Source organism: Erythrolamprus reginae, chromosome 1 (genome assembly GCF_031021105.1).
Source record: "Erythrolamprus reginae isolate rEryReg1 chromosome 1, rEryReg1.hap1, whole genome shotgun sequence".
Lineage (NCBI taxonomy): Eukaryota > Metazoa > Chordata > Lepidosauria > Squamata > Dipsadidae > Erythrolamprus > Erythrolamprus reginae.
Genome location: NC_091950.1, coordinates 225,352,995 through 225,368,948, shown reverse-complemented (window position 1 = coordinate 225,368,948; position 15,954 = coordinate 225,352,995). Strand labels below are relative to the sequence as shown.

Here is a 15,954-nt window from a genome sequence, read left to right as displayed (position 1 = left end):
ACTGATCCATCTTGGAATGTCTCACCAAAAGGGAGACACCCCTGTCCCTAAACTCTAAATCAGCGAACTGGAAGGCACGGAGCGACCTGTCAGCCTGCGAGGAGGCCATAGCCTCGCTGACCCGCAGGGCCCCAAAAAACATGACACAAGTCGCTGCTCTAAAGAGACGGGCCTCGTACAAGGAGGCACACAGACTGTCCAAAGCTTGGTTAATAAGAGACAGCTGCTGCACTGTCAGAGCCTGGCGACTATCTGAAGGGGTCCCCTGTCGCTCCCTCACCCAGCCTTCCAGCATCTTCCGAATGCGGAAGTCACCAGAAAGGTCCATAAACCCACCCGCCTTGGACAGAAAGGCGAGACCGGCTAGCTTGGACCTAATTGTCCTAACTGAAAGGCCCCGCTGCCTAAGCTGGACACAGAATTCCATCAGGTGTTCTACTGGGGCAGGCCAACTATGGGTGTAACCCTTATCCTGCCTGAAATCCCCAAACTCCTTACCTGCATGCTGATAAGCCCTCAGGGTGCATTGTGCCACTGAGAGGGCCATGGCCCTGCAGGCTTCTGCTCTCCACAGCTCGGGAGCCTGCCCAGGCTCCAAAGGTGGTTGGGAAAAGCCTCTGGTGACGGGCGTGCCCACGGAGCCAGGGTCCGAAACCTGGACAACTGACCACGGGACAAGGCGTCAGCAATCCCGTTGTCTAACCCAGGGATGTGTTGGGCCAAAAATAAGGCGTTTAGGGACAAAAACCTGTGCACAAAATGGGGTACAAGCCACATGACCCTGTCGCTCTTGGAGGACATGGCATTCACAACATGGACTACAGCCAGGTTGTCACACCAAAAGTGCACAGTTTTGTCCCTAAACTGCTCCCCCCAAAGCTCTAAGGCCACTACCAAGGGAAAGAGCTCTAAGAAGGTCAAGTCCTTGACCAGCCCTCCATTCCAGAGGCCAAGTGGAATGACACCACTGGTCACCTAATATAACCCCGAAACCATGGGTCCCCGTAGCCTCTGAGCATAACTGCAACTCAGCTTCCAAGAGAAGCTCATGCCTCCAAAATGACAACCCATTAAACTGATCTAAAAATTCCCGCCATACACGTAGGTCATCCCTGACCCCGGTGCATAGGCGGGTACGATGATGGGGCAAACGCAGCCCCTTCATCGCGTTGTATATCCTCCGGGAAAAAGCCCGGCCGGGAACAATGACCCGGCAGGCAAAATTCAGAAGCCCCGCTAATTCTTGTAGCTGTCGAAGGGTGACCTTCCGACAACCTAACAATAAATCGATTTTACCCCGTATCTTGACCAATTTGTCTAGGGGCAATCTAGAAGATTGCTCCTCTGAGTCCAATTCAATACCAAGAAAGGTAATCTTGGTAGCAGGCCCTCGGTCTTCTCAGGGGCTAAAAGCACCCCCAATTGAGCGCAAAGGGCTTCGAAGTCCCGCATTAGAGCAAAACATTGCTCTGAATGTGCAGGCCCCGCTAACAAGAAATCGTTGAGGTAGTGAACGACCGAATCCAGACTGCTGCACCTCCTGAGCGCCCACTCCAAAAAGGTGCTAAAGCTCTCAAAAAGAGAGCACAATACAGAGCATCCCTTCGGCAATGCTCGATCAACATAAAAACCACCTTCGAAGTGGAAGCCCAAGAGCTCGAAGACGTCCGGGTGTATGGGGAGGAGCCGGAATGCCGACTTAATGTCGCATTTTCCCATCCTACCCCACACTTCCTAACCATGGCCACTGCCGCATCAAAAGATGCGTAGCGGACCGAACAAAGTTCATCAGGAATGAAATCATTCATTGATTCCCCTTTTGGAAAAGACAGGTGGTGAATTAACCTAAATTCATCACTCGCCTTCTTGGGGACTACACCTAAAGGGGACACCCGTAGAGATGGGGAGGGCGGCTCTGGGAAAGGCCCCAGAACCCTGCCCTCGGCCACCTCCTTCCGTATTTTTTCCCTAACGATGTCTTCATGTCCTACAACCAACTTGAGGTTGTCGGACATGAAAGCCTTCCGTATCCCCACATACGGGATCCTAAAACCTTCTGAAAAGCCCTGCAAGAGTGCAGCCGCTCTCCAGCGAGGGTGATAATCAGCTAGCCATTCCCTGAGAACTGGAAGCTTAATTGGGCTGGGCCCCTTTTCCCCCAGCGGGCAGGGGTTGTTTAGCCTGACCCCCTCCCTTCTTATCCTTCCCTTTCTTTGGCCTGGGACACACTGCAGTGGCATGGGTACCCCCACAGTTCCCACAAGCATGTCTGAACTTGCAAAAGGGGCGAAAACAAGCCCCTTTTGCGGAAAATTCATGACATGGGGGAAGGGCGGCTTTGGTCGCACCCCCCGTGGTGGCCTTAGCTGGGGTGGACGCTGGAGGCTCCTCCTCCATGAAGTGACCGCTTTCTGTGCGATCATAACCCTCGTTCCCAGACATGTGGGTTGCTGCAAACCACAGATCGGGAACGACCATGTCCCAGGGGAGAGTGGGATCGAATGCCACCCGCATCCTGAAAGCCTTGTCATAGTGATGCCAAATTGAGCCCTTGTCCTCAAAATGAGCACGGGCTATTAAATCTATATATTTAAACATCAAGGCAGCCCTAGCGGGCTGCCTCTGAATCACTATGGAGGCGTAAGTCAGATAAGCATACAGCCAAGAGCTGAAGCATCTGCTGACTTTCGTCTTCTTAGGCTTCTCCACCTGAGCCTCCCCCTCCTTCTCCTTCTTGGGGACCTCCCTGTTAAGGAGGGAGAATAAATCAACATATTCCCCTTTCCAAATGGTTTCCCTGACTGAGGGATGTAAGTGAAACCCCAGGGGCGTCATCCCCGGGGCCTGCGGTAACGCAACAGAAGGTTGCGGGGCCCAAACTTGGCTACAGGTGACCGCTGGTGTTCCCATGAAGTTGACCCCACTCCCAAAACCTGGTGGAACAATGGCCTGTCCGGGCAGAGGGAGGAGCGGTGAAGATGTTAGGTGTGGTGCGATCTCACCTGCTCCCAAAGGGGTAGAAGCCATCCATGGGAGCCCTGTTCTGACGGGGCCTGGCAATGCCGCCATCTGCCCGGGCTGGGCCATCTGCCCGGCCGAGGCCGTCGATTCATCCGGAGCTCTGCCGAGGGCCGCAGGCACTGATGGGGAGGCACCCCCTGGGCCGTACACTGACCGCCAACGTGCGTTGAGGTCGTCCAGTCTTTCAATGACCCTGGCCCAGGAAAGAGAGGACATGTTAGCATCAGCAACCGGGGGCCCAGACCTCCTACCCCCTCCGGGGCTCCACCCTGGGGTTCTCCCATACTAGCTTGAGCCCAGGCCGAGGGCCTAACTGCCCTTCTCAGCCGTGTCACGGGCTCAGCCGGTGGAGCTGGGGCCTTCTGCCTTTTAGGGGCCATTTGAATTTATGGGTTTTTTTTAATAAAACTGTGAAGCAGGATGGCCCAAGCCTAAAAGGCCTAAGCCAAAAAGGGGACCTGCTAGGCCGGGACTGTCCCAAAGACCCCCCCCCCATTAAGGGGAAGACCGCAGGGGAAAAAAGCCCTCCTCGGTCCCAAGGAGGACTTCCAGGCTTTTCGCCCCGACCGACACCACTTAAAGCCTCCGATGAGGCCTCCCTAAGATGGCCGCCAGCCACGAGGCCACTCAAAATGGCCGCCGCGATGAGCAGACACCCGCCAAGTATCTGCTGTGACGGAGTCTGGGCGAAAAGGTCGAACTCCGAGCCTGCCAGCCCTTTTATAGGGCTGGCAGGCTCCACCCGGACACGTCACAGATCAGACCACTCTAGTCTGATCTTCAGCCGAGATCTCACGAAGCCTCGTGAGATCTCGGCCAATTACCCAAAATGGTTGCTGCGCCGGTCTCCGTATCCCCCGGGCCTCCTGCAAAATGCGCCGGGGGATGAAGACCACCGGCGGTAATTTCAACAAGTTGAGAGAAACGCTAACCAAGTCTGATTGCATTGACAGAAATCCTTAGGTGAAAGGAAATACAGGGGCTGGAAATACAATAACACATCATTCCATTGCAGGGGAAAACAGGCAATTTAGAAAACTGTTCTGAGTGAATTGGGTAATTTTGACTAACCTAAATGTCAAAGATAAAATATAGAGAAAGCAGAAAGTATATTGTAATTTCCAAGAAGTATCAGCAAGTAATTTATATTTGCAGAAAGAAATCAAGTTTAAATTGCAAAAGTTAACTTCCGCTCACAAGGAAAGCTGAAAGCAGTAAAAACAACTTTTTTGACTATTCTACCATTTTCTCCAGACAATGAACCTAGATGAATTTTGATCTGAAAAAAGAGTGGCTGACTATTGGGTTAAAATAGAAATATGTAGGACAGGTATATTAGATAACTAGAAGATGGTAAATGCTGATATTTTCAGAAAAGGAAAAAGGAGAACCTGAGGAATTACAGGTTAGTCATCTTGATATTGAAACTAGAAAAATTCTAGAATAGATTATTAAGCATTTTGTGAGCATTTAGAAAAGAATAAAGTGCTTGGAAGGCAAGCAGAAGGCAAGCATAATCAAGAATTATGAGGTTCAAAAACCTGATCTTTTTTTAAACAGACCATTTAGCTGATCATGTGGATGTGCTGCATGTAATGTACTGTATCTTGACCTCAGCAAACATTCAACAAAGTCTCCCATGAAATTCTAGTAGAGAGGATGGCAAAATGAGGGCTAGACTATGTTGCCAATTTTACACAACTGGTTGAATAATTGTAGTCAACAACTGTATATTTGTGATTATCAATTTGAAAAGTAATGTCAATGTGGTGAACTGCAAGAGTCAATTCTGTTCAATGTATTTGAGATCCAGTTTGGTGTAGTGGTGAAAGCATCACACTAGAAAGCGGGAGACCATGAATTCAAGTCCTGCCTTATCCATGGGTAACCTTAGGCCAGTCCCTATTTCTCTGCTTACCTCACCTCAAATGATAGTTCTGGGGAAAATAGGGAAAGGAAGATGTGTTGGTTATATTCACCACCTTGAGTTATTTGTAAAAAACAAAAGTAGGATACTTTTGACATGGATGACAAGTTACAAAGTGATACAAATATAGAATTTTAGGATTAGGGTCGGAGATCTTTGACAAGCAGGAAGAATGAGGAGAAACCAGTAAAATTAATTTCAATAAGGATAAATGCAAATTGAAGGCACAAGTATAGGATAAAGGAATTATATTGGATAGCAGTATGATGAAAAGAAACTAATTGTGTTGGCACATGACATAAATCAATGTGATTGCCAAAATTGTCAATACAATTCTTGACTGCATCAGCAGACGTAGAATCTAAATCAAAATAAATCATTGCTCCTCTCTATTCTCTGATAATTACATAGCATCCAGAATACTGTATCCAGTTCAGGTTACTGCATTTGAGAAAAGAAATGGGCAAACCTGAGCATGTTTTGAAGAGAAGAACAGAAATGACTGAGGACCTGGAAGTAATGAACGGTTGGAGGCACTAGTATGTTGAGCTTGCAGAAGAGAAAACTGCAGGAAGACATGATATTTAAAGGGTTGTCATTTTGTTGGGAACAGAGTGCAGATTCAGAAATAATATATTTAAATAGCAAGATTGGACAGCAAGAAGAATTTTCTAATGTTCAATAATGAAAGTGATTGATTTGTTAGATGATGGGCTTACTTTACTGGAGGTCTTTGAACAGAAGCTGCATAACCATCAGTTTAATGGTAGATTCCTGAATTGGAGGTTTGGACTTCAGTAACTGATTTCCAAGATCTCTTCCAAATCTTATGTTCTCTGATTCCATGAAGATGTATTTCATGAGCACTGAGAAGTAAATAAATTATGTAATATTGAATATAAAAATAAACATAAGCTTAAGAAATTTTAGGACAAGATGAATAGGAATTACTTTCCTTCTATTAGCATCTCACTAAAATATTGTGTAAAGGCCACAGCGTACTGTACTAGATAAACATGTGGCATGATTTGGTGGATATTTAACAGAACAAACTTTTGCTAGGTATTACAACCTCTGAATTCTGTCTGAATGTTATTTTAGAAAGTATCCTTGAATTTCCGTGAGGTCAGCCAACTCCCAATTATATTTTTGAGTGATGAATTCATGTAGAATCAGTTCACATATATCTATTGTTCTAGATCTTAGTTGATAACATTTATTGTCTTGTGATTTAAGCTAAAACTGAGGAGAGTCTGTCTTGTGCGATCTAGATCCCTATTTCCTTTTCTTGTACCAGATGGTATTCAAACTGCTTATTCAGTTGCTATCCCCAGTATTTTGCAAACAAAGAGCTTTGAGTCCACTTGTCGTGGTGTAATGCGAATGGGATGACACCATGCAAGTGAAAAGGCAACAAAACCTGAGTGCACTAACAGGCAGCGGCTGGTGCTGCAGTAAAAGGCTGAGGTTGGCAGTGGAGGCTGCAAGTGGGTCGGCTCTTACCTGACCACCTGCAAAAATGACAGGGGTGGAGGCAGGCTTTGGGCGATAGGGGATGGTGGCACCTTTCGGTGGGGACTAGGAAAAGGGACAAGGAGAGGTAGAGAGAACATTAGACCACATTTCCTAAAACAATAGCAAAAAGAGTTTTAGAGGGCAACCAAACATGTACAAATCAAACCATACTGAATATAAACTGATAAAGTTAACTTTGCAAAGTTTTGTTACCAGACCAGAAACTGGAATAATTTAGTGGAGCATTAAGCTTGGGCAGGTATTCACTTGCCTTGGAACTGCTGGACACAAGTTAAAGACTCTCCTTTCCATCGATGATCTGCTTAAGATATCAGCAGAGGGATTGTGAGGTTGCAAGGTTTCCATCCCTCTGAAGAACACTTCCAAGACCTTTCTCTGAGCCTTTAGACCAAATTATGTCTTCTATTTTTTCTGCTGACACGAAGCTGCCCCTTTTTACTTTAGTATTTTTGGACAATCACAAGATACATTTTGAAAACTATTGCAAATAGAATAGAATAAAATAAAATAGAATTCCTTATTGGCCAAGTGTGATTGGACATACAAGGAATTTGTCTTTGGTCCATATACTCCCAGTGTACATAAAAATATATGCATTTCTCAAGAATAATGAGGTATAGTTTAGTAATATAGCTCACCCACCCATTTCATTTTTTCCAAAGAGCCATCAACCTGGTATAAACTGTTTAGCCAAAAAGTGTGAATGTGACTTCCTGAAATTTTCAAAAATTATTACCCAATTCTAATTTTTAAATAAGGGAGGGGAAGAAAATTACTAAATGTGTGACTAGAAAGTAACTAAATAAATGTATTTAATGACATCTAACTAGAACTAAAATCGATTTAGGTTTTAATGCTGGCTTTACTTGCTACTTTTGGGGGCACTGCTGGCCTTAGCTACTACTCAAAAGCCAAATATGGCCCAAGAAAGAATTACACAAAATTACTTATTTTTGGATTAACATTTGCTCATTGTCATGTCAGTCAAATCTAACTGTGTCCTTATTTTTATTCTCATGTACTGCATATTTATCTGAAGAACGTTTACTTTCTTTCAAAACTTGCATATGCAGTTGTTGTGGTTTGATTTTTCAATTCTTCCCTAATATTAAAATGATTATGAATTTTGATGCTACATAGATGAAGCACCGCAAGTCACAAGATTTGCATATTCTGAGAAGACATGTCTAAGGCTGTAGCAGGAACAGAAAATAATACCAAGTGTAGCAACCATTAATTTCACTAGTGAGGCTCAAGAGAGTGAAATTCATGAAGGAAAATGAACAGAATTCTGGAAATAATGAACCCTGGCCTGGAGCCAATGGAGCATAATGAAGTTATACATAGAAAGGCTATTTAATTACATGAAAAAATATTCATGAAATGTTACCTTGAAAATCTTCAATAAAAAAAGAAAAAGCACTTCTTTTTTGGTACATTTGGAAAGCCTCTCTTTTATTTCAGTGAGGTTTAAGCACCCTATTATTTTAGTTAGAATTGCTCATTAATTTCATCTACCAAGAATCCGCTCTTGCACTGATTTCTTCAACATTTTTCGTAAACACGAGTCCAGCTCCAACCCCCACCTAATCCAATATTATCAATGTCCATTCTTGTTTCTAAATTTTCATTTACTAGCATATATATTCTAATGGTAATTCCACAGCAAACCTTCTCATGGTGTTAATGTTTTGTTTTATTTTTGAATAAAAGTGCTCTAAAAATCAAGAGAATTTTCATCTGAAAGCAGAGGATGGAGACAAATAAAATGCATGTATTTGTCTTATGCTAGAAATATCCTTGACAACTGAAGAATACAAATAATACCAGGAAATTAATGAATTAGAAAAGTCAAAGTGATATTATTAGTGCCCTCCTCTTTTCATTCCTGTCTCATTGGATTTCTGAAGAATACAATTGTTTCATATTAAATCTGCAAAAATGTATTTCACTGTATCTTTCATAACTAAAGTATATTTAATGACAATAAAAACCAATTGGGCTACTAGGTATTGCAAGTCTTTTACCCTAACGCTTCATAGAATTACTTTCTCATGTAGCCACCCAGAGCTGTTTTGAACCCCAGATTGATTGGATGCTTGAGTAGGCAAGGACTAATAACAATCCATTTTCAGCTATATACTTATGTTCCTTTATACTTTACCCCTATTGTTACAGACTGTACCTCCAGCATCACCACACAGATCTGTTTGACACACTGGATAATTGCATCAGGGGTCCCTGAAATGGTCACTGCCCTTTCTGTAGAGTTGGGCAGCATATCCCCTGCCACCTGAACCTGAGCACCTGTGGACTGAAAAAAGGAAACAGCTTATTTTTTTTCTACACAGGCAATTAAATATACTGATATAATCACTCTTTGCTCTTTTTTCATATGTGTGTGTGTGTGTGTGTGTGTGTGTGTGTGTGTGTGTGTAAAACCATAAGAACCAAAATTATCTGGGAAACAAAAAAACCCTAAATTAATAGTAACTAAATAATGGATAAATAACAATGTTCGGAGTAGGAACAGTGCATGAGTAAAAAAATAAATAAAATAAACTTAGTGAAAAATTTGGCATTAAAAAGATATGAATGTAGGCATCAAGTGAGGCTCTCTCAGGATGGCATTCAAGAAGCTCACCATCCCTTCTTGTTTCAGTGACCTAGGCATGGAGGCAACTCAATGAAAGTAATGGGTAATGAATGAGAGGGTAGGATACTATCCTACTTCAGGACCCTAGTCCAAAGCCAAAGGCTTTAGAGATTAAACCATTTAAGCCTTTGAATTCAGCCTATAAATGGACTGACATCCAGGGCAGATTTTAATGGATTAGTAATAACAATTAGATTAGCCATTCTCAGATCACTGTCAACTGCTCATTTTGGATCAATTTCATTTTCTATACAATTTTCAACATAAAATCCAAACAGAAGATTATAACTCATAGAATAATCACAGAATGACAAATAGCACCCCATCTCTTGTGGTTATGAAAGGTGCTTAAGATATGGCTGTGTTCTCAGGTCTGGGGTTAATGTGTTTGAGGAGCTCCCATTGTGTTTTCTTCTTATTATTATTATTATGGTTGTTTTTAACCCAGACCTTCCATTTTGTTTTAGATTTTTCATTGCTTTAAACTATCAGTTTAAATTCACCCAAATTTTATTAGAATGAATGTCCATAACAAATTTAGATAAATAAATAAAAATAAATTACTTAAGTTGTATTTTTGCTGGTTCTACAACAGTATTATATAAAACATAATGGAGCAGCTGGAGGGCAGTTATTCCCAGAGAATGCCCAGCTAATTTATTTATTTATTTTAATATATAAGTAACATATTTATAATTGGACTTTTGCCATTAATATTAACCCTATTTCAACATAGTAGATGAAGAGATTGTGGCTAAATGCAATTTTCTATAAGTGGAAATTCTTGCCCTCAGAATACATGAAGGTTCGCAAAATGATTCCTGCTTCAGTTTATGATAATTGAGCTCATGAAGATTTGTGAATTAGATTAGACTTTCTTTTATTTCTCATAGAAAATCATTTTCTCTGCTCATAAGGAAATCAGAGACTTACCTCCCTGATTTCTTTAATCTTGGAGCCTCCTTTGCCTATTAGTGATCCACATTGGCTTGCTGGTACAACCAACCTTAATGTAACTGGTGGTTTACTTGTAGCTGTGCTGTTACTCATTGAGTTGATTATATCCTTGAGGAAGAAAGGGAGGGAGGAACTTTGAATGGTACTTTATTAGAATGAGTCAAGCATTTTTATCACACTGTGAAACTGTGAATGAGCAAATGGGAAAATAGAATTGGTTTTCTTCTGCCTAAATTTTTAAAACCAGTAGATCTTTCACATTTAGGAAATTTGTATCTTACATTTTACAACAGTTCTTCATCGTTACCATTATTACACATTTAGGATAATGTCAAAGGAATAGAATATGAATAAACAAATTTAGTATTATGGCTCATTAGTTAAAGATGCTGATCTCGTGAAATGGAAAGCTGACAGCCTGGGTTCAAGACCCAGCCACTGCATGACTTGCCCAGATCCTGCCCACCTAACAATTTGAAAACATGCAAATGCAAGTACATATATAGGTACCACTTTGGTGGAAAGGTAACAGCATTCTGTGTGCTCTGGCCTGTAGTCATGCTGGCCACAAGACCACAAAAATGTATTTGGACAACATTGGCTCTCTTGGGTAAGACATAGAAATGAGCATTGCCCCTTAGACTTGGATGTTACTTGGTAAGGGAAAACCTTACCTTTATCTTAAAGTCATTTTGCATTGATAATCTCCTGAAAAAATGGGCACACAATTCAGTGAACAAATGTTTCCAGTTTGATATATTCTGATATACTCGCATCACAAAATTTTCTCTGGTATGGATATTTATTAGAATCCATGCTTGATTCTAGACAGATCCCAATCTAAACCATAATGAAGTGATAGGTCTGGTGTATATATACTAATTGTCATGATTCCTATAATATCTTTTTAAAAAGCATTTTGAGGAGTTTTTACTAAGAAAGGGTCAGTAGAAAACAAACATTTCTTTTGATGTTTATTACCTCTTCAAATTTATAAGCAATCATTGCAAATGCTTTGAAGATGGCATCAGTAGGGCCTGTAATGGTCACAATTCTTTCTGGACAATTTCCTTCTGAGATATTGATTCGTGCTCCACTCTATAATTGAGAAACAACATCTTTTCATACATATGGGGGATGTTGAAAATATAGTATACTCAGACTTTAGTAAGATATTTGATACAGAAGACCATAGATATTTTGGGAAAAAATGTGGACTAGATGGTCCCATTATCAAGTGGATTCAAAGTTAAATGAACAACCATAGCCAAATGTAGTCTTTAATGGCTCTGTGCCCAGATGGAGGGTGGTATGCAGGTTCTGTCCTGGGCCTATTCAACACCTGATATATGACTTAAATGAAGGAATAGAAGGGATGCCATAAAATTTGCAGATAACACAAAGCTAGGAGGAAGATAGCTAATACCTCTGAAGATAGACTCAAAATTCAAAAAGGTCTTGATAAACAGCATCATTCTGCCATATCCATCCAAATGTTGTTTGATGTTGAGGAATATAAAGCACTTAGTCTGCACTTAGACTAAGATACATGCACAAGTACAAGACAGATGATAATTGGTCTAACAATATTATTTGCCAGAAAGATCTAGGGGTCTTGGTAGACCATAGAGAAAGGGTGAGTAAGCAATGTGCTACAGACACCAAAATACCAATGCAGTTTTGAGCTGCATTAGTAGGTCTATGATGTGAAGTGGTAGGAAGGGATAGTATGATAGTATAGCTCTATGCTGCACTGCATCACACCTGTAATACTGTGTTCAATTCTGATGGCCACAATACAAAAAGGATGTTAAGGAACTGGAAAGAGCGCAGAGAATAACAAAGATAATTGGGCTTGGAGACTAAATTCCATGTAGTATTATTATAATGATCCTATAAAGAGTGGTCTATATTTAGTTTAAGAAAGAGAAAACTAAAGGGAAACATGATAGCAGTATTCTGATACATAAAAGGATGTCACAGAGAAGAGGGAATAGATTTTTCTTTTCCTCGGTCGCGCGCTCCCCATCCCCCTGCCAGCCCATGGGGGGGGCGGGAGGGGAGGCGCGGGCAGTAGAAGGGAGCCACGGCCGCCCCTGCCTCTCCATGGTGCCTCCAGTCCCCTCGCGCTCCTGGCCTCTCGGCCCTGCCCCCCGCCCGCCCGATCCGCCCCCTCTCCTCCTCCACCACCCCCTGCCTTGGGACGCGACTTCTCTTGTGGCGGCTGTGGCTTCAGCTCCTCGGGACGAAAGCGCTCCCAGCCAGGGGGCTGCGAGAGGGGCAGGGCGGGCTTTCTCGAAACGGACGGAGAAAGCCCTCTCTCGCAGCCCCCTGGCTGGGAGCGCTTTCGCTGCGAGAGAGGGCTTTCTCCATCTGTTTTGGGAATGCCCGCCCCGCCCCTCTCGCAGCCCCTTTGCTGGGAGCGCTTTCGTCCCAGACTTCCAGCAAGGGGGCTGCAGTAGAGGCAAGGCAGGCGTTTCCGACTTTTCCCTGCTGCCGGAGCTGTTTTTTCTTCATGGTGCAAAGCCACACAGTCCTGGGTGCTGGGGACACCTGGGAGGGTGAGGGGGTTGATGGTTGCTGCCTCTTAGCTGCAGAGCTGGGTGGAGGTGAAGACAATGGTGCCCTCCACTCTCTCTCCATCTCTCTCTCTCTCTCTTTTTCTCTCTGTTGCTGGCATGGTGAACGAGAGAGAAAGAGAGAGAGAAAAAGGAGGGGAGAGAGAATGAGAGAGAAAGAAAGCAAGAGAGAAAGAGAGGGAAAGAAAGCAAGAGAGAGAGAAAGTGAGTCGGGAAGGAGGGAGAGGGAAAGACATAGAGGGAGGGAAGGAGGGAGAGAGAAAGAGCAAAAAAGAGAGGAAGGAAGGAAGAGAGAAAGGAAGTGGGATGGAGAGAGAGAGGGAAAGAAAGATGAAGGAAGAGAGAGAGAGAGAAAGGGGGAGGGAGAGATAGAAAGGAGGGAGAGGGGGTAGTTAGATGGGGAGAGGGAAAAGGAAGGGCTTGGAGAAAGACAGGGGGAGAGAAAGATAGAAAGGAAAGAGGGAGGGAGAGATAGAAAGGAAAGAGAGAGAAAGGAAAGGGGGAGGGAGGAAAGAGGGAGGGAGGGAGAGATAGAAAGGAAAGAGGGAGGGAGAGATAGAAAGGAAAGAGGAAGGGAGGAAAGAGGGAGGAAGGAAAGGGAGGGAGAGATAGAAAGGAAAGAGGGAGAAAGGAAAGAGGGAGGGAGGGAGAGATAGAAAGGAAAGAGGGAGGGAGAGATAGAAAGGAAAGAGGGAGGGAGGAAAGGGAGGGAGAGATAGAAAGGAAAGAGGGAGAAAGGAAAGAGGGAGGGAGGAAAGAGGGAGGGAGGGAGAGATAGAAAGGAAAGAGGGAGGGAGAGATAGAAAGGAAAGAGGGAGGGAGGAAAGGGAGGGAGAGATAGAAAGGAAAGAGGGAGAAAGGAAAGAGGGAGGGAGAGATAGAAAGGAAAGAGGGAGGGAGGAAAGAGGGAGAAATAGAAAGGAAAGAGGGAGGGAGAGATAGAAAGGAAAGAGGGAGGGAGGATAGAGGGAGGGGGGATAGAAAGAAAAGAGGGAGGGAGGAAAGAGGGAGGGAGAGATACAAAGGAAAGAGGGAGGGAGGAAAGAGGGAGGGAGAGATACAAAGGAGGGAGAGTTGGGTAGTAGCAGGTAGGATAGGGAGAGGGAAAAGGCAGGGCTTGGAGAAAGGCAGGGGGAGAGAAAGATAAAAAAGAAAGAGGCAGGGAGAGATACAAAGGAAAGAGGCAGGGAGAGATAGAAAGGAAAGAGGGAGGGAGGAAAGAGGGAGGGAGAGATAGAAAGGATAGAGGGAGGGAGGAAAGAGGGAGGGAGGAAAGGGGGAGGGAGACATAGAAAGGATAGAATTATGGATGCAAGAACTCGCTCATGTGTGATAGCGCACGCCCACACTTTCTTTCTTTCTTTTTTATTTATTTATTTATTTATTCATTCATTCATTCATTCATTCATTCATTCATTCATTCATTTATTTATTTATTTATTTATTTATTTATTTATTTATTTATACTTCTATGCCGCCCAGTCCCAAAGGGATTGCTGCTCAGACACTATACTTTTCCGCTCACCCCGAAAAAAAATTAGAGGGAACACTGCTTGAAGGTCTTCTAATCCAACTCCCTTCCCAAGGTAGGATAAATGATTGTCCAATATTTTCTTGAAAACCTCCAGCAATGCAACCTCACAACTCCAGGAAGCAAGCTGTTCCATTGATTGATCATTCTCACTGTCAAGAAGTTCCTTCTTATTTCCAGGTTGAATCATCTTCTGACAAACTTCCACCCATTGCTTCTTATCCTGTCCTAGCAACTGGGGGGAATTAATGCCTTCTTCCCTGTGATAGAGTGCTATCGTGTCTCCTTTGAGCCTTGTCTTCATTAAGCTAAACATTCCTAGTTCCTTTAGTTGTTTGTTGTATAATTTATTTATTTTTATTTTATTTTATTTATTCATTTATTTGTCAAACATGTACAAGATAGCAGGTATAGGTATAAACATAAACATAAGCAAAGTAACTACAGATAAATGAGGACAATAGGACAGTAAGACAGGGACAGTAAGCATGATGGTGCGCTCATGCACGCCCCTTACAGACCTCTTAGGAATGGGGTGATGTTGAAAGTAGACAGTCTAAGGTTAAAGTTTTTGGGGTTTGGGGAAGAAACCATGGAGTTGGGTAGTGAATTCCAGGCATTTTGGCATAATTTAGAATCCAGGTCTCTTATCATCTTTGTTGCTCTTCTCTGGACTCTTTCTAAGGGTTCAGCATCTTTTTTGTATTGTGGTGAGTCTGGTGACCACAACTGGATGCTGTATTTAAACTGTGACATTACCTGTGCAGTATAGAATGGTACTATCATTTCTCATGATCTTGACACTATTCCTCTGTTGATCTAGCCTAGGACTGCATTGGCTTTTTGGCAGCTGCAGCACACTGTTAGCTCACACTTAAGTTGTGACTAACTAGGGCACTTAGATTCCTCTCACAGTTACTACTGTTGAGCCAAATACATCCTATTCTATACATGTACATTTGTTTTTTAGGATCTGGTTTTAAGTTTTGAAGATATTCTATATCTATGCATTTGGTTTTAAGATTCCTATACTGGGTAGGTGATTAGACTAGAATACCTTTTATATACAGCAGATTCTTAGAAAATATTTTGTTTTCATATTTTGTATTGGTTATGGATTATCAATTATTTTTAATGGAAATTTTTAGAATGACTTTTAGAACAAAGCAGACACTAAAAATATATGATAACTATAATCTAATATAAATCACATAGGTTCTAACTCAAGTATAATGTATAATTAGCTTTAGATTACAACTTATTTTGACCGATGTAAAGGCATTTAGAAATTCGGAATAGTTTGGGTGAGCTTGACCAGCTTCTTAATATCTATGTAGGAAAAATTACAGAGCAGGATCCAGGTTTTCCCTAGTAATTCAAAATGGTTATCTGTACTTTTGTCATAGGGAAGCTAATCTTCTTTCAATGCTAAAGAATGTGGCTACATGAAGAAAAAAAATCCACTGGTCAACAAATTTCAAGCCTTTCCCTTTCTATTTTTATATAATATGAATTGCTGCTTCTGGAATCTGTTACATTTATTCCTATATTATTTTAAACAATGGTAATGATGCTCACCTCCTCTCGCATCTTTTTTACTGTCTCTCCTTTCTGCAACAACAAGAACAACAGTTGTAATAACGAACTCATTAAAATGTCAGTGACACATACCGGTAATACACAGATTATCTTTTGCCTGGTGTTGGCTGCCTGCTATGTAATACTCAGTGAAGGGCTACCAAAAATT

At 42.5% G+C, this 15,954-nt stretch overlaps 1 protein-coding gene across 9 annotated transcripts in view; it reads right to left on the bottom strand.

Moving 5' to 3' along the window:
- The window catches only part of PCBP3 (poly(rC) binding protein 3), an 89,800-nt gene that overhangs the window by 60,849 nt on the left and 12,997 nt on the right, over positions 1-15,954 (bottom strand). For 4 of the 9 annotated variants that reach the window (XM_070732295.1, XM_070732298.1, XM_070732297.1 and 1 more), the window contains exons 3-7: positions 15,786-15,818; positions 11,079-11,195; positions 10,074-10,205; positions 8,670-8,798; positions 6,452-6,526 (exon numbers count right to left, since the gene is read on the bottom strand). In XM_070732295.1, the coding sequence (XP_070588396.1) occupies positions 6,452-6,526; positions 8,670-8,798; positions 10,074-10,205; positions 11,079-11,195; positions 15,786-15,818 (486 nt within the window). Of the gene's footprint in view, positions 1-6,382; positions 6,527-8,648; positions 8,799-10,073; positions 10,206-11,078; positions 11,196-15,785; positions 15,819-15,954 lie in introns of all 9 variants that reach the window. The other 5 variants (XM_070732292.1, XM_070732293.1, XM_070732294.1 and 2 more) reach the window with 3 other exon arrangements.